This window comes from Littorina saxatilis, linkage group LG6 (genome assembly GCF_037325665.1).
Source record: "Littorina saxatilis isolate snail1 linkage group LG6, US_GU_Lsax_2.0, whole genome shotgun sequence".
Taxonomy (NCBI): Eukaryota; Metazoa; Mollusca; class Gastropoda; order Littorinimorpha; family Littorinidae; genus Littorina; species Littorina saxatilis.
This window is the reverse complement of record NC_090250.1, coordinates 15,742,541-15,767,540: the sequence shown is the minus strand read 5'-3', so window position 1 is coordinate 15,767,540 and position 25,000 is coordinate 15,742,541. Positions and strand designations below refer to the sequence as shown.

The following is a 25,000-nucleotide window of genomic DNA, read 5'->3' as shown; positions in this document are numbered from 1 at the left end:
CCCAGCCGACCACGAAGGGCCATATAAGGGCGGTGCTGCTTTGACATTTAACGTGCGCCACACACAAGACAGAAGAATGGCGCTAGATTACAGAGCTGCTTTTGCTCTGGGCGTTCCAAAAGTTCGGATTTGGTAAATATTTTATTAGGTGGGTCGATACTTTAACAAAAAAATACAGAGAGTAGTATTAATTACATGGGATGGATCTCGAGTCCATTCCCATGTGATGCTGGAATAAGACAAGGATGTCCATTTTCGCCATTAGCCTTTGTTCTGGCCCTCGAAGTGTTAGCAATCAAAATCCGTGCAGATCAAGATGTTAAAGGGATTAAAATGCCAAGGAATTCTGATAGACATGGTGAAATTCTTAAACTACTTATGTATGCTGACGACATTAGTTTCTTCCTACAAGATGAGAAAGACCTAAGAAACGTATTACATCTTATAACTCAGTTTTCAAAATTTTCAGGGTTAGCAATGAATGATCAAAAGACAGAAGCAATGTGGCTTGGTATAAATACATTTTCTGCTGACCGACCATGTAATATTATTTGGAAAAAACAAATCAAAATCTTAGGAATTCATTTCAACAACTCTGTCTCAGCCTCCAACCTAGAAGAAAACTGGGAACCTAAACTACATAAAGTAAATGCATTAATAGCAACATGGTCGAAAAGAAACCTAAGTATAATGGGGAAAATATGTATAGTCAAAACATTAATGTTGTCACAGTTTACTTACGTACTGCAATCTCTATGTGCCACAGAAAACTTCCCCAATAAGCTAAATTCATCTCTATTCCGATTTATCTGGAAGAAAAAATATTCAAACAAAAGAGCGTATGAAAAAGTTAATAGAAAAGTAATGTGCCAAGAGACAAATCATGGAGGTCTGAAAATGATTAATGTCAAAGATGTACAAACATCATTTCTAATTTCATGGATTATGAGGCTGCTGGACGGAAGTAACGCAAAGTGGCAACAGATTCCATTAGCATCCTTTTTAAATCTGGGCGAACGCCTATGCTGTTTGCGCTCAAATGTGAGTGCAGAACATTTTAAAGGACGGGGTTCCATAAAGCAATATTTCTGGAAACAAGCTTTTATCACCTGGCTAAACAATAAACACAAGATCAAAGAAATAAGCAGTAATGAACAGCAGATAAGTGTACGCAATCAAACCTTATGGAATAATACAAATATAAGGTACAGGAAGCAAACGCTATACATGAATGACTGGATAAAGGCTAAAATATGCGTTGTTAAAGATGTCTTTAACGATAACGACATGTGCTCTTTTGAGGAAATATGTGAACGAACTGGATATAAACAGTCTCGCCTATTTGAATATAATGCAATACAGACTGCCATTAAAGCTCTATCATTGCGTGACACGGGTCAGGCCCGTTCTGATCATATGCCATTTATACAATTATCTCCACGCCAAATTCGCCTAAAGATGTTAAATTATGAGATAAAGGAGCCAAGCTCAGCTGGATTTTGGTCGAACAAATTAAATATTACATTAGAAGATAAACACTGGAAATTAGCTAACGAATGCTCGACAGAAACCCGTCTTCGTCTATTGCATTGGAAAATTTTACACAATATATATCCCACCAACATTTTGCTACATAAGATGGGAATTCGTCAAACAAATCTCTGTCAGTATTGTAACGAAACCGACTTCATCGAGCACTTTTTCTGGCAGTGTAGAGCAGTGCAACCCATATGGCAGGAATGTCAAGGGTACATATTTAAATGTACAGGCAAAAATATAAAGTTAAGCTGCGAAGAGGCTCTTTTTTGGGTATTTCACACGTGATATCCCCAGAGAGAAAACCTTCATAATTAATCACCTTATATTGATATCGAAAATGTGCATAAGCCAGTTTAAGTACGGAAATCCAAAAACTAACATGAAGGTCTTATTTCAGAACCAAGCTCGACTTCGAAATCTCTAGTAAAATTGAACTGTGTATAAGAATATAGATAAATAGTAGTATAGTGCTGTTAATGTAAAGTTATTCATATATGCGCCGTATGATGCTGTGCTGAAAACTAGTACTGTAATTGGTAATTTGTAAATTCTCGCCTTTGTCCATCGAGCGTTGGATTAATTAACTTGTTATGTATTGTCCCGCTGAAAATGATATTACTTAACAGAAATATGGGAACAACAACAACAACAACACACACACACACACACACACACACACACACACACACACACACACACACACACACACACACACACACACACGCACTCACACACACACACGCACATACACGCAAACAAACTACTAGACATAGCAAAGGTGAATGAAATAGCTGTAACGTTAGAGTAACTGTAGTGAAGAGTGTCCATTATATGAATACATGTCCAGGCTAGGTATTAAGGATAAGCGGAAAGAAGTAGAAACAAAAAAGAAAAAAAAAGACAGAAGTCGCAGCACAGGCTTCATGTCTCACCCAGTCACATTATTCTGACACCGGACCAACCAGTCCTAGCACTAACCCCATAATGCCGGACGCCAGGCGGAGCAGCCACTAGATTGCCAATTTTAAAGTCTTAGGTATGACCCGGCCGGGGTTCGAACCCACGACCTCCTGATCACGGGGCGGACGCCTTACCACTAGGCCAACCGTGCCGGTGTCCGTCTTTAGAGTTAACGGCTTCAACCGTTCAATGCAAAACATGTCTTTTTCTTCAACAGCTGTCGTTGAAGTTTAAGAAGTCAGAAGTAAAACCTGGGAAAAAGGCCAGTCTGCAAGTCAAAGGCAGTTCTGGAAGCACCGTGTTCCTACTGGGGGTAGACAAGGCTGTCAAGATGCTGGGCAAAAGAAATGACATCACAAAAGATGACGTGAGTATTCTGCCAAGCCAATCATGTTGAGTTAATTTACAGTTTGTAGCAGAAAGATAGTTAATATTCTGAGACAATCGCATGACACTACATACAAGTACACAGTCTTTTAAAAGAGACCCATAAGCATGTATCAAAATCAACCATTTGTTTTTATGTGAGTTTGCTTTCATGTGAGTTTTAGACACTTGGGTTCCAGATGCCAATTCATTTCCTTTCAGTTTGTCCTTTGAGGCCAAGCAAATGAAGCTTCTAGTGACCAATAAAAGTAATATCATTTTGCTACTTTACGTGATGCCTCTAAGACATGTGTTTACTGCGGATCTCATTGCACTAGATGTCCTTGATATGAATATATTCTGGGTGCAGACACAATCAACAACATTTTGAACAACTTACAGCAAATGAATGTATGTGTTGAACTTGTAATATGTGTCTCATATTACCTTTAGCTGCTGACTAAGCTGGCATCATTGGGCGGCAGTGGCGTGTACTGGCGTGATGGACAAATCATGTTCTACTCATCTTCTGCCAGGGATACATATGATGTATTTTACGTACGTGTTTGTTTTTATCTAAAGTTAAATATAATCTGTCTGTTTATTGACCGGCCTTGTGTTTGTCTGGCAAATGTTGGCAGAGGGTACATAATGTTCGTTTTTATCTAAAGTAAAATATATAATCTGTCCGTTTATTGACCGGCCTTGTGTTTGTCTGGCAAGTGTTGGCAGAGGGTACATAATGTTCGTTTTTATCTAAAGTTAAACATATAATCTGTCCGTTTATTGACCAGCCTTGTGTTTTTCTGGCAAATGTTGGCAGAGGGTACATAACTATTTTGTTATTCCGCAGTCCTTTATGTTGTTTGTTTGTCATAGGCTTTGATGAATTACAACTATTGTCTGATAGTTTTAGTGTGTCTGTGTGTGTGTGTGTGTGTGTCTGTGTGCATGTGTGTGTCTGGGACTTTCTTGTGTCTTGGCACTTCATGTTTTGTTTGATTCTATTGCATTAGAGCTTTGTATTTGTAAGCGTGCTTATTGCAGCTGCACAAGACGTGTGTACAATTGTGATCATGAATGAGTTTAACTCAGTCCAAAAGGCACGCTGTATCATTACAGCTGAAGTAAAACCCATCTCTCGATTTGTACAGAGTACAAGGGTTGGTTTCATCACTGATGGAGTTGTTCCAGGGACGTACTATCTGGATCACATCCCATACCGTAAGGAGTTTTCTTCTTGTAATAGTGATGCGTGACAATGGGGTTCTACTCTAAGATTACACAACTCACGCAAAAGCAACAGGAGTTATTGGGGAGTCTTTACTCGGAGACGTCCGACTCGCCCTCTCCCATCTCGCCCCTCCCACCCCCAATTATCCCACGGTTTTCCATAAGTGGTATTTCGCCCCCACTCATCAGAATCCGTCTCTGTAACAGGCAAACACAATTACTCACTGCTGGGACGTTTCAATAAGAACTCAGAACTTTATTACATATTAAGGATAAAGGTTTTAGGCTTAGCCTAATCTTCCAACCTGTCCTTCTAACATAATGTGATCTAAAACAAAAGCAAACAAAAAACAAAACATAGCAGCAATGCATCGTCACACGGTGCCATAAACAGGCTGTTTAATTTCAAGAATAAGATTAAGAGAGAGAGAGAGAGAGAGAGAGAGAGAGAGAGAGAGAGAGAGAGGGGGAGAGAGAGCAAGAATAAGAGAGAGAGAGAGAAAGAGAGAGAGAGAGAAAGAGAGAGAGGGCGTCTTCACGTGTAAAACCATGTTAAAACAAGAGTTCTTAGTAGGAAAGAAAATGATCGGAAGTAATTGATTAATTTGTTCTGTTCACCTGGATATGTTTATTAGCAAAAGTCGTGTTGTAGAACCTCTGTAGACACATTTCCAATCTGTTTTGTCTCTATTTGTTTTACAAGTCCTAAATTGGAAGGCGTTTTATAACTCAGGTAGAAATGTGATTTTTATTTTACTTGTCCTGATCGACAATGATCATAATTTCAACATGACTACATCGAATGGTATTCGAGGGCGAGTTGCCACTGCGCGCCGCGGTGAGTTGAAACCCCTGACAGGTTTAGAGCAAGCAGAGCGTAAAGTCAGCAACTACAAAGCGGGGGCGAGATGGGAAGGAAGATTGTTTATATGTATTTATAGACGTCTTTTGACAAGGTATAGAGGTAACGGTAGATATGTCACATTGGTTACTTGCGTAGCTTTCTATTCGTGGTGAAGCAGGGGAATGTCATACAGTCTAAAACAGGAACGATATATGTTCATGAGAATGGACGAAGTACTCGTTTAGATGAAGAACTGATCATGATGGGCAAACCCAGATGATTACAGGTCAGCTAGCTTTGGTTGTCAATTTGGTTTTCATCTCCAACCACTTTCTGAGCAGGTTACAGAAATCTCTTCACCACAACGACGACCAGAAAACCTACAACGCCAAGGTCGACTACAACGACAAGACCGACTACTACAACGACAAGACCGACTACAACAACCACAAGAATGACTACAACGCGTACGACAACCACCCGGCCTCCAACCACTCGCAGACCCACCACTACACGACGACCCACCACAACGACTGCACCACCAGCCACCACTGAAATACCTGAACCGGATCCCCGTGAGTTAAATTTGAAAAATCAACTTTTGATATCAGGATGTAAACGGTAGGAAACAATTTTGTTAATACTTGGTGTACAAAGGTATCAGGATCTTCTAATCCAATAATGTAACCGTTTCTTTTTTCACAAGTTGTACAGGACTGGACGTTACTATTAGAAAATCTATGAAATGAAAGACTAAAATAGTTTTCTGAAAGATTTCCTTAAATTCCAATACAATCGATATTGGAAATGTTTTCCAAAAGTATAAACGTACAAAATCGAACCCCAAGCCTTGATTTTGTTTTGTTTTGTTTTATTTCGAAAAGTCAGCTTATTTACTCGATATAATCATTACAATGTTTTCAAAGTCCAAATGAAGGTGAAGATACAGCCTAGCATTAAAAAAGCAGGTGTGAAAGAGGTTTTTTTCTGATCTGTGTACTTTGTTTGATTTGCAGCGAAGCCATTTGAACCTGTAGATCAGCTGATGCAGATGCTTCCTGAGACGTGGCTTTGGGACAGTGTGGTTTTGAAGTAAGCAGACATTTTACCAGGATGAATTAATTTCATTCTACCCTATTAGATTCGTGTATGTGAATTCTATAGAACTTAGTAATTTACTTTACAGAAAATGCTTGCGATTATTTGGTGTTACTTTTTCATATTTTAATCCTGCATCCACCAAGTTATATTATTTAAAGCCTATAATATTGGTTAAACGTTCACACTGATTTTTACTGTACTATTTCGGCAGAGTGCTATCATTCAGGAAGCAATTGAAGCTGTTCGATTTGTGTACACCGCATTCGATAGGAAATCATTCTTCAATTTGTCAATTTGTTGCTGGATGTATCCCTCTATGGTGATTTATATGAAAGTACTTTTCTTGTATAAAACAAAACCCACTTTTTTTATTTATCAAATGGGTTGTAAATAGCATTTTAAGTAAGTTATATAGACATATGGGGGTGTAAAAAACAATAACAGTTTAAAGCCAGTGTTTCCAATTGTAATAGGGACAAATCACAAAACGTCAAACTGGATGTGCCAGAGGTCCCAAGTACCTATGTCATCAGTGCCTTCTCCGTTCACCCTGAAGACGGGCTGTCCGTGGCGCCAGAGTCTGTGGAGGTCATTGTTTTTGAATTTATTAATGTATCTCTGTATGTTTTAGTTGTTAAAGATGCTGCTCTGGCCAAAGCACTGTTGAACAAAAAATGGTTGCAGAAAAGAATATTAACACTCAACAGCTTTAAACAACAACCCCACAGATGACTACACATGCTTTAGTGTTACCAGTTCTTATCCACTGCCGAAATGTGATTAATATTTCCCGTAATAACGTTCTGCTGCAAATGGATTGGACCAAAATAACAATTTCCTCATGTAATCAAAAACAATGTCTTGACGTAAACTACCCAAGATAGAAATAAATCTCTCTTTCGCAAATAGACTAGTAGTAAGCTTCCATTTAGGTTTTTGAGATAATTAGTTCACGTGCGGAACCTGATGTGAGCCTTATCCAGGCCAACGCTGTCTGGCCCGGAAAATAATGAAAATGATTTCGTAAAAAATATTGCAGTTTTCGACTCGAGTTAAGAACAATGAAAATTGGTACAATTTCAAATGGATAGATGCCTTAGGCACGACTGAAAGCCCTGGGGGCTCTGTGCACCTGTGCGTGACAAGCACAGTAACTTTAATGTCTTATTTACTTATGGTATTACATTATTGAATTATTATTGAATTATGGTTTTACTTTTGATAGTATGTTCATTTTTGATTGACTTTTTGGATTGAGTTTTTTTTATTAGGCCAAAAAAAAAATTGTCTGTTTAGGGTAACATGACCAAAAAAAGTAGGGTCGGTAGGTAGGTAGGGTTTTTTTTTTTTTTTTTTTTTTTTTTTTTTTTGTGTAAATGGCTGAACATTCACTCCTTATATTTGATGAATACATGTTTCAAAACTAACGTATAAATAAAACAGAGAGAAAGGGAGAGAAAGAAACGCCAAATGTCTCTTTTTAGCATTTTTACCTCTTTTTTTTTCTTCTTTTTTTTTTGAAATCAAAAAAAAGTTTTTGGGTCGGCGCCAAATCGATAGGGTCGGTCGGGTTACCCTAAACAGACAATTTTTTTTTTTTGGCCTTATGAATCTATTCTTTTTTCAATGTACAGTTTAATCATGTATGTCTTATATTGTTTACTGTCACTGTGTTCTTTCTTTATTTCTCAGTTTAATCATCTATATATGTCACAGTAGTGTTGCAATGGTGTCTGGTTTGTGGTTTATATATATCGTGTGTGTGTGTGTGGCTGGGTGTATGTGTGGCTGGGTGTGTGTAAAACTAAAACAATGCTTCTTTTTCTTTGATGCACTTTGATCAAAACAAAACAACGAAGCTGTTCAGACAACTCCGCATCTTTGTGATAGATTTTTGACTTTTGACAGTTGTTGGCAATCAAGAGGCTGTTCTTTTCTCTGGAAGTACCTCCTAGAGTCGTACGTGGTGAAGATGTGTGCATGACTGCAGTCACTCTCTACACCGACAAGGACCCAGTGGAGGTAAGACACGTTAGAGACTAGCAACAATGAAAATGTTACTGAGTGCACGAAGCATAGCAATCATCTTTGGAGGGTTGACGCCAAATGTAACCGAGCGCGCCACCCTGCCACAAGAAGAGCTTATAAAGTTTAAGAACCAAATACATTTGTCGTGCTCTCTGCGCTTTAACATTTTACAAAGAACCATAGATGTGGCGTTAACAGGTCTTGACTGTCAGAAGAATGTAATTAAACTTCAGTGGGAAAACACATAACACACAAGGTATAACAATTAGACCACAACTTGGAAAATGGTCTCCACGGTGAGCAATTATCTTTATAGATCTGTACAGGATGAAAGTTGCTTGTTCATTTCAGTGCTTGTTATTCTTTCAGGTGCCAGGAGAATGATTCCGAATAACTCTCACCTACTCTATTAAAGATGTCATATGCATTTATAGCGCTTACTTCCCTTTGTTTAGAAGACATACTTCTGTAATACAATAGGCAATATGCAGCTAGTGTTTTCTTTGTCAGACCGTCGGTTTGTTTATGATAATTGCCAAAGTGGGTACCTAATACTATTATGACAGTGAATGGGTTGTTAATGATATGAATGCTTATGTTAAGTAAGTTAATCAACCTATTTATAAATAAATAACTAAATAAATTAAAGACTGTATTGATTAACTTCCTTGACATGAGCATGAAGTTAAACTTAAATGAATTGAACAATCAATATCAACAATGAGAAAAACTGGCTTCATTTACAGGCTTCTCTCACATTGGATAAGAACAGCACAGCATTTGACAACGTGATGATCAGACGCAAGGCCGGTGGAAAGTTTAAGCTGACTCGCAAATCTGTCCAAGTCGTCGCTAACCTTGGAACGGTGAGTTTTTGGCGAAAAATGACATTATATTACTGACTGATTTAGTGCAGGTCATCTTCACAAAATCGAGCCCCATTTATAGTGCAGGAGAAGACTATTCTCCCTGTCCTTGGAATAGCATTTGATGTTATCACTTTAAAGTGGGTGTGTGCGTGCCTGAGTTAGTTTTTGACCAGTAGTATTTACCGTTGTCGGTCGGAAAACTCAGGTGGTGTAACGTAACATTTATGAAATCTGTTTTCAGTTGAAGAAAGCCTGATATTATTTTCAATGCATTTCATCTGATTATTGTTCTTCTTTCTTTTCAGCTGCAAACAAACGACAGAAAAACATCCGTGTTCTGTGTAAACCCAAAGATCATTGGTGACATATTCGTCCAGGCTTCCCTGAAGAAGGGGAAAAAGGTTGAAGACCGTCAAATGCAGGAGATGAAGTCTCTGGTAAATGATTTACAGCTTATTTTGTATCGTTTGCTGACTGGTCTAATTGTTAGTCTGTTTTGCATGGCAGCATGTGCTCTCCTCTACCGTTGAGGGCCAAACGGCTTTTTTGTGTGCAGTGGGGTATCCTTACTCCAGTCATGAAGTGTATGCGTTTACAATAGTTATTTAGAATTAGCAAATCATCTTCACATTCAATTTGTTATGCAAGTATAGACACCTGCTCAATAAGCTTTAAAGTTTAACAGAATAAGCTACAGTACCACCCAGTACAGTACAATCTTATACAACAGAATACAAATCAGTGTATGGAATACAATCCCACTTTGTTATCTACATGCCTAGAAAGTTTGTGCTTGTGGCATACATGTACTTTGACACAAATAAGAACATGACAGTTTAAATTGAAATCGACAGTTTTGTAGCCTGATGTTTTTAAGATGTGTTGAACAAGGTAGTGTTCCAACTTGTTCTGGGGCAGAAATGTATACATCAAAATAATCTCAAAATCTGTTGATGGTTTTCTGTCCCCAAAACGTGGAGCTAAACACAAAGTAATGTTTTCTTGTCTGACCTGTTGCAGCCTCTTGGTGTGAAGAGGACTCATGGCTACCCTATTCTCATGGAAATTGAAAACGGGAACACGTTCACCTCAACAGTAAACCTTGACGTGCCCACTGGATTTGAAGAGGATTCTCTCATGGTCGCTTTCCAGGTTTCTGGTACGTGTGGCTCCTTTCCAGAAGACTTGATATCTTCATTAGACATACAAAATAAATACATATAATGTGTTTTGGTCGATACACTTCAAGAACATGTACCGGTACTCTTTAATTGTGGAAGAAAAGATATTGACAAAGTAGCACCATCCCTCGTGATGCCATTACTTTGTCAATAACTTTTCTTCCACAATCATTAAGAACATAGAATGGAGGAGCAGAAATGTTTGATAAGTGCATCATTTATAATAGCGTGAGCATGACATAAACAACCAGCAAAGGGGTACACCATGAATACACTGGTTTTTTTATGTTGTCTAATTATTGACAAAATATATAATTTACATGGTCTTGCAGGAAACTTGCTGGGCATTACCGCAGAGAATTTGAGGAACATCGTGAGACTACCGTCTGCTACTGGTGACCAGAACGTTGTCAACTTTGCCCCTGCTGTCTACGTCTACAAGTTCCTTAAAAATACGAATGGACTGAACAATCGCATGGACAGAAGGACCAAGATGTTCCTGTTGACCGGTTTGTAACCATAACAAGATTTGAAATTAGCTCAAAGTTTCTTTGAAACAATATGGTTGTACATAAAAGTAATACCGTAAACGACCTTGTATGCGCCCACCCCCCTATGCACCAATTGTGGCCAAAAGTTGGAGGTGGGCGTTTACTTGGTACTGCACCCTGTGCGTGATCAGTTTCTCGTTAGAAATATAAATATGTTGTTGCTTGGTATACAATTGGCAATGGGGCTTGTTACTGTAGAAGAACAAAAATCCAGTCTATGTGTCTCTTTCAGTTTGACACACACGAGTTAGTGAACGAAACCTAGAAACAAATCATGAAAGAAATCCAATTGCTTTATGGTTTGGTAACAAATGCTGTGACATAACTCAAGTGAAAACTAAAAAAGTTCTGCTTCGTAGAACTGTCATTAGTCAACGCCGAACAACATCACAAACAAGCACACACGGCAGTCAGTTCATTTGCACTGATTCAAGCCATTAGATTCTGTGCAACTTCAGAAGAGCTTTGAGAATCTCAATTCTCTTTTATTACTCAGCTGCACTGCGATAAGAGTATTAATAACCGGTATGCCTTTATAACAGCATCTTGTCATTATACGCTCGGGTGAATTACCTGTATACTGCATGCGGAAGTTTACAAACACTAAAAACAAATGTTCCAAAAATAATTGTCGTGACATTGTGAAGTGGGGGGTGGGCGTTTACTGGGTAGTATGCCCAATGCACAGCTATCGACCAAAAGTAGGGAGTGGGCGTTTACTCGATACTGGGCGTATACAAGGTCGTTTCGGGTACATGAGTAAAGACATTAAACAGGACACTTTACTTTGCATCTGACATTTTTTGTTAGTTTTGAAAGAGCAGTTCTTTCGTTATTAGTTGTTGTTTTGTTCTTTGTAAAGGGATTAAAGGGTCAGTCAAATACTGACTGAATAGTCTTTCCTGCCGACTATAACTGTTGTGCTCATTCATATTCAACAATTGCTTGCTGTCAGCAAATTTTGCTTCAAAGGTCGATTAATCTATTGAATGGTTCAATTTGTCAGTTTAAGCAGTCTGTATAATGTGTGTGTGTGTGTGTGTGTGTGTGTGTGTGTTTGTGTGTGTGTGTGTTTGTGTGTGTGTGTTTGTGTCTGTCTGTCTGTCTGTCTCTCTGTCTGTCTGTCTGTCTGATTCTAGCCCTCCAATCTCAACTGAAGTCCACACGCTCTGACGGTTCATTCAGTGCCTTTGGTAAAAAGGACAAAGCAGGCAGTGTTAGGTGCGTACCTGTAATTTAGTTTTGAACTTTTAGCTAGGTTATGGATTAATTAACGTTTTATATCCTGAAGTTACCTTTTGGGATGAAAGTAAGCGCTTGTGTCTCCTGAACAAGTACAGCCGGTTCACAATGAATGAATAAATAAATCAAATTAAAAGGAAAAATTCACTTAAAACTACGAAACAATAAATACATCTGTTTTAGTTGTAAGCACAGAGGTATACACAGCTCGGTGGTTTAAGCAAATTGTCAAATTTTCTGCCATCAGGTCGAGAACTTGCTTTAAACCTGTTTCTCTTTAGAGAGGGGAAAAATGTGCGCAATACGTTCATCTTTGAGCATAATTGCAAAAGCATTAGATATGTTGAGTTAATGAATTGTGAAGTCCCTGTCTTCATTCCTTTCATTCAGCATTTATTGGTCACACCTGCTTTAATTTTGTGCTTGATAAAATCGTCTCTCTATCACTTTCTCTCTCGTTATCTCATTCTGTTTCTCACTCTCTCTCGCTATCTCATTCTGTTTCTCACTCTCTCTCGCTATCTCATTCTGTTTCTCACTCTCTCTCGCTATCTCATTCTGTTTCTCACTCTCTCTCGCTATCTCATTCTGTTTCTCACTCTCTCTCGCTATCTCATTCTGTTTCTCACTCTCTCTCGCTATCTCATTCTGTTTCTCACTCTCTCTCGCTATCTCATTCTGTTTCTCACTCTCTCTCTCGCTCCTTTTCTCTCTTCCTTTGTAATTTTCCGTTGAACCCTACTTCCAGGGTAACGGCAGCATTCGTGAAGAGTTTGGTTCAGGCAGCAGCACTAGGCGACAATGTCGTCACCGTCGACAACAACCTGGTCAGCAGGGCAGTGTACTGGCTAGAACGCCAGCAGAATGTTGACGGAAGCTTCAAAGAACCAGGAAGAGACGCTCACCACAAACTGAAGGTATATTACCGTCACGCTCATAAGACAAATCCCTATCTCAGTGTTGGGCATTTCTGTAGTGAAACTACAGGGGAAGCTACTGGAAGGGTATCTATCATGTGTTAGAGAGTACAAACTCTCAGACCATCGCCACGGTAACGTAAGCAAAACTGCCGATCTCGTTTCTTGAGTTAGGCACTTTTTCTTCATGATACAGGAAGATTTGTTTTGAGAATGTGAAAGTATGCAAAAGCTCTTTGTGCAGATTTGCTGATTGAAAATCAAATGTTGCTGTCAGCTCTTTATCTCACGTTTATCCCGTGGTAACAGCTCAAGATAGGCAGTTTGCAACTTATAACTAAAATGAGATAGGCAGACAGAAACCAAAGAAAGTTTTTTGCGTTTTTCTCAAAACAGCAAAAAATGACATAGGCAATTATCTTATGAGCGTGACGTTACTCTCTTCCTCGGTGTTCTGTCTAATTCGATCTCTGTTAGAAAACATAATGCAGAAAATTTGTATATTCCCGATTTTCTAGGCATGTCGGTCCCGCAAAGGTACTGAATAGGTGGAAGAGACGAAAGACGGTACAGTTTGTCTATGGCTTTTGTGTTCTCTCAAATTAAATCTATGTCAGGAAACAGAATACAGACTATTTGATTGCCCAGATTGTCTGGCAGTTTGGGTCCGCCAAGCCTAATAGATTTAATGGATTTGAAAACTATGCGATATGCCCATTATCCTCTTTCTTTCTTCATAAAACAGATCTCTCTTAGGACACATAATACATACTATATCTAATTATTGCCAAGATTACCGAAGCATTTTGGTCCTACATAGGTTAAAGGGACGTTGCAACCCAACAACTTAGGCATTTGTCTTATTGGTGTAGTTCAAAGGCATGCGCGTATGTACGCTGAGTCACACTCATTGTTAATCAAAAATCAACTAAACACGTATTCCCCGAGAGAAAAACTTCGCTCCTGTAAAGGGTGTTGTCTATTGCTCTGTTCTGGACATCAAACAATTCATATTTTCAGTAAAATTGAACATTCATGTAATGCTATTAAAATGCCCATTTGCTAACGTAACTTTCTATGTGTTTCAATTTCCATTTCAGAGCGGGTCAATCGAGCTGACTTCCTTTGTCGCAATAGCTCTGCATGAAGTGAAAAATTCTTTCTATGGTCGCCTTTATGTCTTCTACCAACGCAGAGTAAGTATAAAACCACCCCCCCCCCCCTACCCCCAGGAATTCAGCAAAAAGCTTGCTTCAAAGTTTTTGTTCTTTTCTTAAAAATTAATAACGGCACAAAGCAAGCATATATATATATATATACATAGAATCATAACTACAGTTGCTGTGTGTATTGTAGCAACTTTGATCACCTGAAATATCGGAGTTAAAATGTGTTGTCTGGTAGTTTAACAATAATAAAATCATGTTTTTGAATGACCATAGCGAACGACATGTAGGTTAAAAATGTCAACCAAAATGACTTGAATGTGGATGTATATAGAAAATAAACGGCACTGGACACAACATCAATCTAATAATGTTCAGGTGTGCAACATCGTTGGAACGTTACTGTGAAAAGAATTTAGTTCAAATTAGTTTTACGTCATGCGATTTTGAGTGTCTGGGGTGTCTGTGTTGTCTGTGTTGTCTGTGTTGTCTGTGTTGTCTGTTCCACTGTAGAGACACCCCATCATGTAAAATCAATCTGTTTGCTGAATAAATGGGGAATAAATTGCCTTTCTGGTCATATAACCGGTTTTATCATACAAGGCCTCGTCACAAAAACCTGCGCACAAATTGCCCATTTATTTGTATGACTGGAAGTATTGTTTAATTTATTTTGTATGCACGTGTACTCTTCTTAGAGTTACGAATATATTTGTTCTACTTCAGCTGAACAGCGCACTACAGCAAGCAGTGAAATACGTGGAAAAGAACCTGGAAGGCTGTGGAAACGATCCTTATGCTGCCAGCATCGTGGCCTATGCCCTCGGGTTGACAGGAAGTTCTAAAGCCGGTGATGCTCTTAAGACAGTGGAGAGCCTGGCAACAACTCAAGGTAGGGTGGAGGGGAATTAGGTTTTTGATTTGTAACGTCCCTTCGCCCTATTTAGGTATGCTCCGGACCTAGAGTGGAGGGAGATTAGTTTTTGATTTTTAACTACCCTTCGTCTTATTTGGCAATGCTGGGTCGAGGGTGGAGTGAGAACCTTTGAAGATACTTGACAACTAAAAGTACTGCTGCAGACCAGCAAAGGATTCTCTTTTTCATTTTGCGATTCCTTTAAAATATCACTGCTGGAAAATTCGGATCACTTCCTCCTCTGAAGGAACTACACAACCAATAGTACTGTTTCAGACAAGTAAGAGGTTATCATTTTCTGTATTATTTCATTGCTGGGATTCGGATCGATTCCTCCAAGTGGAAAGCTAACAGCATCAAGAATCAAGCTGTCAAGGTGTGTTAGCGAAGGTTAAAGCAGCCACTTGCACTCCTGGCAGAAGTATTTTGTTGTTGTTCTTGTATAACAGCTCATCTCAAGGGCTAAAGGTCTTACTTTTGTTTTTCTTGATTTCGCTTTACTAAATGCTTGTGTTGGTGTAAAAGAAATCTGCACTCGTTTTCTTTGGGGGAATCAGCTTTTTTTTTCAATGAGATATTAGGGCTTACAAACGGAGATGCTTTATTTAACGATCTTATAATATCAATAACAGCTCATTATATATTATATTAAGTATGCATTATATATCTATGTTATACAAAATATAAAACAGTCAATCCGTTTATCAAATAAATCCCCCCCTGCACTCGTTTGTTATTGCTTTTGTTTGGAATTCCCAAATGCGGTTAAGAATGCCTTAAATCAATAAAATCAATTGATGTTACTATAAACGTAACCTTTTGAGAAATATATGCGTGTACCTGTGATTCCTTCATACGTCAACATTGTGCATTTCAAATGTTATTCCTGAAAAAATATAACGAGAAGAAAATCAACTTTTGTTTTCCAATAAAACATTTCCTTGTGAAAGAGTTTAGCTTGTACCAAAAACAAAATCACATTTGGAAGCTGTACACGTTTTATTCTGTTTCATGAAATTAATGAGGAGTTCTCGTTCATACCCTTGTGTGGTCAAATCCAATGATTCTTTCGTATCGAAACAGTGTGTACGTCTACAATTCTGTTTCAGGACAAATGAAGTTCTTGTCTATACCCCGTGTGGTCAAACAAACGAACTATGAATGGTACCGGGACACCAACCCTCTGAGTATCGAAGCAACATCGTACGCAGTGCTCGCTATGCTCTTGAAGGGATCGGTGACTGACGCCCTCCCCGTCTTCAGATGGCTCAACGAACAGAGGCAGCCCTATGGAGGATTCATCACCCTACACGTGGGCATTTATTTATTCATTTATTTGTTTATCTATTTATTGTTTATTGATGAATTTAGTAATTAATTAATTAGGCTTCGAATTAATTAATGATACAGTTATTCATTTATCTTTTTATTTGCTATTTATCTTTTTATGATTTATGTATTTATTTGTTTGCTACTGTTGTAGCCAGTTTAATTATTTAAAGCAGAACATTGATGAGAAGCATGTTTCATTTTTCAATTTGTGTCCTTGTCTTTAAAGCCTAAAAAGAAGCTTTTCTAAATGTCAAATGAATCTAGAGCCGATGTAGACAGTTCCATGTAATAACTTGTCACATCACAAATAACCTCTTACGCTGTTTCTTACGCGTATGTCACAAGGGGCCTGATGAATAAGAGGTTTGTTCTTCTTATGAAAAAAGGCGGCTCTGAGAATGTGGTTTCAAAGGTTTTTTACTTTGAAACTTTGCCTGCTCTAGCATGTTAACAATCATGATATGATGAAAATAATACTGTTACGATATCATCATGAACGCTCGTTTACCGAGAGAAAAAAAACAGTGTCTGAGGAAGAAAATATGACACATCATTAGAATCATTACTAAATCAAATGTGTAATTGCCGTCACCATTGGCATTTTTTGTTCTTTTTTTTTCTTACAGGACACGCTTGTAGGCTTCGAAGCTTTGTCGAAGTTTACATCTGTGAACTTTGCTGGCGCCTCACCCGTCGAGATTGAAGTCTCGTGGAGTTGTGGTTCTGCTGGAACTGTCAGACAGACAACAATGACCATCAAAAAGAGCTCTGTGACAGATCTTCAAGAAATGATACTGCCTATTGAGGTAACTTCAAAGACAAAGAGCCGAACAGGAGAAGTGTAGTTCGAATCAATAGTTTCATAACTAACAAACAAAGGGGTGGAAGCGCTGGGAATGTAAACAACAACAGTAAAAATAACTGTCGTTGTCTAGATTTAGAGTGTTTATGTCATTTTGCATCTTGCCATTAGCTGACTCTCTCATTGAGTTCTGAATCTAAGTAAATTCTGGTTGTGAAATAATTTCACAACTCATGGTTTGATTTTGAATTTTGTTCACATTCATCATTGAAATGATATGTCAGTCTTGAATATTGACTTTAATCTTACTAATTGTTAAACTCAAGCGAGGCCTTGGTACATACCCCATTAACAATTGTTTGTTGTTTAAAAAGATAGTCTTGAACGAGTTTACACCCACGTCGTAACACTGTGATTGGTCTAAAACACATGTAGATATATGTACAATTATGATGTCAGTTGTTTCATGCAATATCTCGGGAGACTAATTAACTTGGACTTTCAGCATGCAAAATGTCAGTTTTCTTCAGAAAGATGGACAATGGTAAAGACAGCAACACACACTAATTTGAATACAATTGCTTACCTACTTACTCATGATTTGTTTATGTTTCCCACAGGATGGCGAATACCCCCACTCAGTCACCGTCAAAGCGAAATCTTCAAGCAAAACCCGAGTGTTTGTGTTTGGACAGGTATGTACATACCACACTGTTTTTAAAGTGATGTTCACCAGTACTGGTCACATATTTTGAAAAAAAACAGGCTGTGATCGCAGGCATCTACACAAAGAAATATAGCAGACTGGACTTTTTGTTGCCTTCGTTTTGCGCAGTGCAATTGAGATAGATTGTTTCTTGCATCAAAGGGTGTTTACTTTCGGGAAAACAAAATCATTAGATGTTTTCAACAACAATTTGAACTTTCCAAAGCAAATGCGTGTTAGGTGAACAGAACATTTTCTTCTTCTCTTCTTGTCATGTACTGTCAGACCTGACAGCGAGACAAATGATGCTGTCTTCTCCAGGTCCTCCTTTCCTCCATACAGCTGGCAGCGTAGGGGAACTGATGTGAACAGCAAATGAACGCATACACGATTTGTCATATGCTAACCTTTGTGTTTCACGTGCAGGTGTTCTTGTACTACAACCTGGCCAGAGACACAGTAAAACAGTCGTTCAGTGCAGTATCAACTGTCACCAAGAACACGGCCAAGGCCTTCGTGGTGACCACCTGTGTGCGACGCACAACGACCACTGTGTCATCGTCCCCCGTCATCTCTAAGATCGCCTTCCCCAGCGGCTATGACATCGACAGGCAAGGTTCAGACTTTGGAGCCGCTGGCCACGTTGAATTCCTTGAGAGAAAAGCAATTCTCTACTACGCCTCGGTACGTCTGTCTTGTACAATGTTCCTGTGAAATGAATTACAATGTCTTCGTGTTACTGAAAGTAGGGTGGAGAAATTTCAGAAGTTTTGATGGTATATAACTATGCAAGTACTTCCACAAAGTTTATATAAACACAAAAAAGAGAAAATCAATTCCTTACTGCGCCTCGGTACTGCTGTCTTGTAAGTGTACATGTGAAATGAAGAGAATGTCTTCTCTGGCTTCCAATGCTTGTTACTAAAAGGAGGTTGGGAAAAACGTCAGAAGTGTTGATGGTATACACCTATGTAGGTACTTTCTCAAAGTGTATATACACAACCAGGCTTTTGTCCGCACTTTGCAAACACTCGCAAAATATGCATATATAGGTACAGTGAAGTCCGGATGTAGTGATAGCCCTCGGGATCAAAATTTGTTATCACTACATCCGGACTATCATTACACCAGGACGTCCGGTTATAGTGATATTTTTGTAGGTTTTATCACTACATCCGGACGTCCGGTTATAGTGATATTTTTGTAGGTTTTATCACTACATCCGGACGTCCGGTTATAGTGATATTTTTGTAGGTTTTATCACTACATCCGGACGTCCGGTTATAGTGATATTTTTGTAGGTTTTATTACTACGTCCGGCCAATCGCTTGTAGTTGTAGTGATATCTTCAAAGCTTTTATTGCTACATGCGGCGGCACATTTGGTAAACTAGCCTCAAGGCAGTAACAAGGTGATTTTGGAACCACTATTGATTTCGTTTTGTGACGTTTCTTCTGTCGTCTTTGTCAGGCTTGCAAATGTCCTGTGTTAACCTACCCCCGTCCTGGCAGTTCAACAGCCGGTGTGTGTGTGTGTGTGCGTGCGTGCGTGCGTGTGTGTGTTTTAGAGAGAGAGAGAGAGAGAGAGAGAAGGGCCACTTAGAAATAAGGGTTAAATGAAAAATTGTCAGATTTTTTAGGAATGAAATGTAGTCTTTAATCAGTAACAAATGAAACCAATCCAACAGTGCACTGTCTACTTTCGGTTCCCCAGGGCATCTCTCGCACTTCCTCTTCGCACTCGTCTCACCACTATAAAACTTCTGCTTTAATTGTTCACCATTTTTCACAATAGCGCATACTGTTGACTGTGCAACCTTGTACTTCTTTGCAATTTCCGTCTGTGTACCTTGTTTTCTTTTAATGTCTCTCAAGAGATCAATTTTCCGCTTCAGGGTAAGCACAGTGCGTGGCTGGCTTTTGCTCGCCATTTTGGTAAAGGGAGATTACTCTCGAACATTATCACTACAGCCGGACTTTAGCTTCCCCGGGACTTGAAAATAGTATCACTACAAGCGGACTATCACTATATCCGGACTGAAAAATATCACTACAACCGGACTAAGTTAACAAAGAACATGAACAACTGGGACCGGGACCCAGAAATTCTATTACTACAGCCGGACTATCACTATATGGGTCTATCACTACAGCCGGACTTCACTGTAGTATCATTGATAACTATGCTATTTATTAAACAGTTTCTTATTTTGAAACTTCTTTTATCCTATTGATTGATTGGTCACATGGGAAAAGTACAGGGTAAAACAACACTAAAAACTCCAGATACTGAACGCACACGATTTGTCAGATGCTAAACTTTGTATTCCTCGTGCAGGTGTTCTAGTACTACAGAGTGAAATCCAAGCTGTCATAATCATTGTAGTCATTAAGGATGGGCAATTTGCCAGCTGAACACGGACAAGTTATTAAGAAATGAAGTATTTATATTAACATGAGATGTTTATAATTTGTTTCATTGCTGACAGCTGGGGACGGAAGATGAGTGCTCTGTCCTGAGGTTGAGAATGACCAAAGGCTCTGTGGCCAACAACAAACCGGTCCCGGTCAGAGTGTTTGACCTGTACAGGCCAGGTAAGGGTGTCATATTTGATTCTTCTTCACTGGAACTGGTTACCTTATAGATCTACTCTTATGCTAAAACATGCCTAACAACCCTTTGACTGCCACAATACGTATCAGGTTGGCACTTTGCTATGTAGAAAAAAACAATACTCTTACAAGGGAAACAACCGCTGTACATATACCCTTTGCATTTACAGCACAATGATTGCCTCCCCTGCCTACCAATTTCTCCGCTTTGGTATAACTGTCATACTTTGCATGTTATATATTTAGTTTTATTGGACTTTTCAACTAAATTCTTTCGGTAGTCAAGAAGTAATAAAAAAAAAACGTTCACGCTAGTAACTTTACCTTTGATATAAAAAACAAAAAAACAAAAATTGTTGCAAATTATATGGTATTAAACAAAGCACTTGTCTATCTTCAACAACTTATGACCTTCTGTGCCATATGCTTGCTTTGAGTAAATCAATTTCTCGTATAAAAAAACCCCAGCTAAGGAACACAAGGGGCTTACACCGTATCAGGCCATACATTTGTCTAAAATTGCTGTTAAATCATTTGCATAGTTCAAATGTATCGATGTTGTAAACGTGATGATTGTTATTATTCATGAATAACACATGCCTTTAAGAGTACCTTCTAGCTGCTTCATGACATATCTAGCTGGATGACAACACAATAATGTTCCTTTACCATCGGCTCACTTTCATGTATCCATGTAATTTAGAAAAGTCACTCTCGGGTCTAGTAGGGCTGGATGAGTAAAATCTGATTGTATACCATTACCTCGGAAATAAAGATTTGTCTTGTCATCTCTTGTCTTGTCTTGTCATCTCTCGTCTCGTCTCGTCTCGTCTCGTCTCGTCTCGTCTCGTCTCGTCTCGTCTCTTCTCTTCTCTTACCATTACCTCGGAAATAAATAGTTAGCTTTTCTCCTCTCCTCTCGTTTCTTCTATTGTGCTGTGCTTTGCAGTGCTCTTCTCTTCTCTTGTCTTGTCTTGTCTTGTCTTGTCTTGTCTTGTCTTGTCTTTTCTCTTGTCTTGTCTTGTCTTGTCTTGTCTTGTCTTGTCTCTTCTCTTCTCTTCTCTTCCCTTCTCTTCTCATATCCTATCACATCCTACCCTACCCTATCCTATCCTATCCTATCGTACCTATCTTATCTTATCTGATCTTATTTTATCTTATAACATCTTATCTTATCGTATCTTATATGTTGCAGATGACGAGTACACCACCATGTACAGCATCAAACAGTTCGGAGTGTGCGAAGTCGAGCCCAACTACATGGGCTGTCAGTAATCCCAGAATGCAACGGAAAGGAGATGAAAAACTTGGCGATTTGAACAAGATCGACGTACACAAAATATGGGTCCGACATTTCGTGAACCGCTGCCAAAAGTTGTTTTTGTGTCATAAAGCCAAGTATAAATAAAGAGCATTAACTATATGAATCATTATGTTGCTTCGAGTAAACGGCGAGTTTGCTTATTGTGTGATTGATAACACTCTTTCAACTCATCTACTTGTCTCGTCTAACACGCACAAATCCAAATCCAAACGCATGAAATAATATCATACTTCTGCGGACAGTCATGTTTCTACCACACATTATTTGCGCGTAATAACGTATGAATGTCTCACTTAATGCCACTTTGGGTGAGCTATAGATTTTTCTTAAAGAAAAGACACTGCTTATAGATCAATAACAATGTTTTCAGAAGCACAGATCCGGGCAAGCGGATGGTGGCATTTGGACTACAGTCGAACTCGCTTAAGACGAATCACTGGGGATCGGAAAAAAAGTTCGTCTTAACCAAAATTCGTATTAAGAAAATTGATCGATTTTTTATTTTTTTTATTTTTTTTAAGTCTTGTACATTTTATGGTGTTTCAATTTGTTTCTTTCGCAACTTTCATGCTGCTTCACGTTTAGACAATAAAGTGACATATTCAGGTACATGTTCATGTGTGTCTCATGTTGAGTGATGATTGTTGAGTTTGAGTGAGAGTGAGCACACAGATGTTTCATCCAGTTGTTACGTTTTTGGTCACACACACGCGCACACACTGACACTGTCCACATTCGCGGTGTTCCTATCATTTGTCCGGAATCACTTACCTTGGCGACGGGTAGCAAACCTTGGCCAATTTAGTTTTTGTTTTGTTTTGTTGCAACATGATGTTCAAATCCAAATCGAAAGCACTGACTGACTGATAAACTATCGCGAACCGGCGAACGCAAACGTTGAGAGTGTGGTTTCCCGTGTCCAAGGGAAACCACTCTGGCATCTATATTTTTTGGAAATGGCTTCCGTTCGATGTTTCGTTTTTGGTATTCGCGAAGGAAATAAACGTCAGTCAGTCATTCATGTTCAGTGTCTGAGCTATCAATCACTTTGATTCTAAATTTGAAATTGTTTTGTGAGTACAGTGTAATCAGTTTAACTTTATTCAGTGATCGGTTGAGCAATGGTTCAAGCAGTCGACGCAAGGGAAGACTTTGACACACGTGTATTCAAACTTCTCAAATTCCCATGATATGTCGATCTCGGGACGAGTTTAAAGATTTCGTCATAAGCGTGAGTAAATTACAGACATTATGCATGCTTGGGAATCCAAAAAGTGCTCGTTATAAGCGTAAATTCGTTATAAAGAATTCGTTTTAAGCATTTTTTTTAAGCATGAAGAAAGAGGTATTCAGTTGGGAACTTAAAACTAATTCGTTATAAGTCAAAATTCGTAACTAGCGTGTTCGTTTTAAGTGGGTTCGACTGTACCTTGTGGGAATGGCAAAATCACAGTTCTATGGCCACTAGTGTATATTCTTCATGTACAATTGCCAAGTACAATTGTTAATATGATTATTTCATTCAAAGCAACCAACCGAATGTGTTGTCGTAAACACACACATACACACACGCGGGCACTAACACATATGCAAACGTGCACGCACAGATAAGTACACATGCAAACAAGCGCACACACATACGCAGCACGCACGCACATACACAAGCACACACACAGACGCTCACACACATACAAACATATACACACATTACAGACTGAAGACACAGACATGCGTACTGGAGCCAGGTCTGCGTATAATGATCCGATTCTCTGAGGCTCTTAATTCAAATAAAAGGAAACCACTTCCCGTGCTTCTATCAATAGCCTGTTTCGCAATTTTCACACACAAACACACACACATACATTCACACACACACACACACACATACATATTTATATACACACACATTCCGCCCTCGTTAAATCATTCAGTCAAATAATATAAACAAAAATATTCTTCTGTTTTTCCGCCACTCAATAAAATAATTCACCCATGTAAAATTCCTTTTTTGGAAATCGTTCATCGACGCTGCCATTATGAGATAAATGAACATCAGATTCATTAAACGTCAGTATTTGATCATAGGAAGGTACAAGTTTTATTTTAGGGATGGGATCGTTACCTTATAAGCTGTTCAATGATCGAGTACCATGAAATGTTACTAATTCCGTCCAGAATTTTTCAACGCACCGAAATGAACCTCATTTGAAGTTCAGGGTTTATTAATTTCATGTGATAGATTATCTCAATGACTTTGCCAGTTGATAATGTGATTCTTCCAGTTTATTCTTTTACTTCCGATTTCACACCCACGCGCACCTGACAACACATTCTCTTCGTAGTCATTTTTCAAGCAAGCCGTGGGAAAGACTCCGCTGACGCATCTGCGCGCTGAGTAACTTTAATAAGCAACTGATTGTTCCTTTAAAAGCCAGAACCATCAGGGAATACCCAACAATCACGGTGCACGACCGTGACAAGAACTACTGCACAGTATTTTGTACTGTAAAACACGATTTCTCAAAGTGTAAATATTGCTGGGCAAGATAGGCTGCAGCTCGAACTCACGTTCTCACACTAGTAAATCAGTCGTTGACTGCGAAGTGGTCTGTTGACAAGCTGTGTCCGTTATCTGCCAAAGGATAGAGCGTGTAGCTGTTATTGTCTTTAATTGCGTGTGTAGCATAGGTGCGAGTAGGTATATCATTCTCCTTTAAAGTGTCATCTAGACATACATTCGAACACCTTTGACAAATATTCGCTAACTAATACAAGACCCGCCACATTAGAAAGAAAAAACGCAAATACAACAGCCAAAGAAAAGGCAAATTCTGTCGCTGTATTTTTTATTACGAATGACTTGTAGGTTAATACATACTGCATTGTCTGCAATGCCTGGTCCCAGTTCTAGGAAATAAGGTGCTCAGTCAGTCTGAGGAATAAGTTCATACTCATCTCACCTTGATATTCTGTCTTGCCTTTGTCTAACAGAATGCAATATTTACGTTCTTCTCGTTTCTGTAAATTGCCGTTGATGAACCAGCAGGGTTCGAACTCCACCTTATCTACTGTCAACAGCATGTTTCGAATTAAAGATAACGTCCTTCCCACATGAACGATCGTGGTTTCTGTCTCAGTCTACCAAGAGGGTCCCGGGACCCCCAATTTAAATTTGTAGGAGGTCAAATGACCCCTTCAGCAGAACTTTACAGGGCCCCAAGACCAGGACTTTGGGGAGTTCCGTGAGACCTTTACAAAGGCGTTGTGTGTCATATAATTTGCCTCAGTACAGATCTGCCAGAAACACGTCG

At 38.9% G+C, this 25,000-nt stretch overlaps 1 protein-coding gene across 1 annotated transcript in view; it reads left to right on the top strand.

Moving 5' to 3' along the window:
- LOC138968602 (CD109 antigen-like) overlaps positions 1 to 21,788 on the top strand; it is a 56,559-nt gene extending 34,771 nt beyond the window's left edge. Inside the window, exons 15-35 of the mRNA XM_070341195.1 lie at positions 2,717 to 2,866; positions 3,319 to 3,423; positions 4,020 to 4,089; positions 5,284 to 5,517; positions 5,959 to 6,034; positions 6,517 to 6,631; positions 7,952 to 8,065; positions 8,818 to 8,937; positions 9,246 to 9,377; positions 9,961 to 10,099; positions 10,454 to 10,630; positions 11,812 to 11,893; positions 12,663 to 12,831; positions 13,932 to 14,027; positions 14,724 to 14,889; positions 16,023 to 16,225; positions 16,872 to 17,051; positions 17,668 to 17,742; positions 18,180 to 18,437; positions 20,242 to 20,347; positions 21,561 to 21,788. Coding sequence (XP_070197296.1) covers positions 2,717 to 2,866; positions 3,319 to 3,423; positions 4,020 to 4,089; positions 5,284 to 5,517; positions 5,959 to 6,034; positions 6,517 to 6,631; positions 7,952 to 8,065; positions 8,818 to 8,937; positions 9,246 to 9,377; positions 9,961 to 10,099; positions 10,454 to 10,630; positions 11,812 to 11,893; positions 12,663 to 12,831; positions 13,932 to 14,027; positions 14,724 to 14,889; positions 16,023 to 16,225; positions 16,872 to 17,051; positions 17,668 to 17,742; positions 18,180 to 18,437; positions 20,242 to 20,347; positions 21,561 to 21,640 — 2,847 coding nt within the window. The 3' untranslated portion in view covers positions 21,641 to 21,788. The remainder of the gene's footprint in view (positions 1 to 2,716; positions 2,867 to 3,318; positions 3,424 to 4,019; positions 4,090 to 5,283; positions 5,518 to 5,958; positions 6,035 to 6,516; positions 6,632 to 7,951; positions 8,066 to 8,817; positions 8,938 to 9,245; positions 9,378 to 9,960; positions 10,100 to 10,453; positions 10,631 to 11,811; positions 11,894 to 12,662; positions 12,832 to 13,931; positions 14,028 to 14,723; positions 14,890 to 16,022; positions 16,226 to 16,871; positions 17,052 to 17,667; positions 17,743 to 18,179; positions 18,438 to 20,241; positions 20,348 to 21,560) is intronic.
- The last annotated feature ends 3,212 nt before the right edge of the window (positions 21,789 to 25,000 follow it).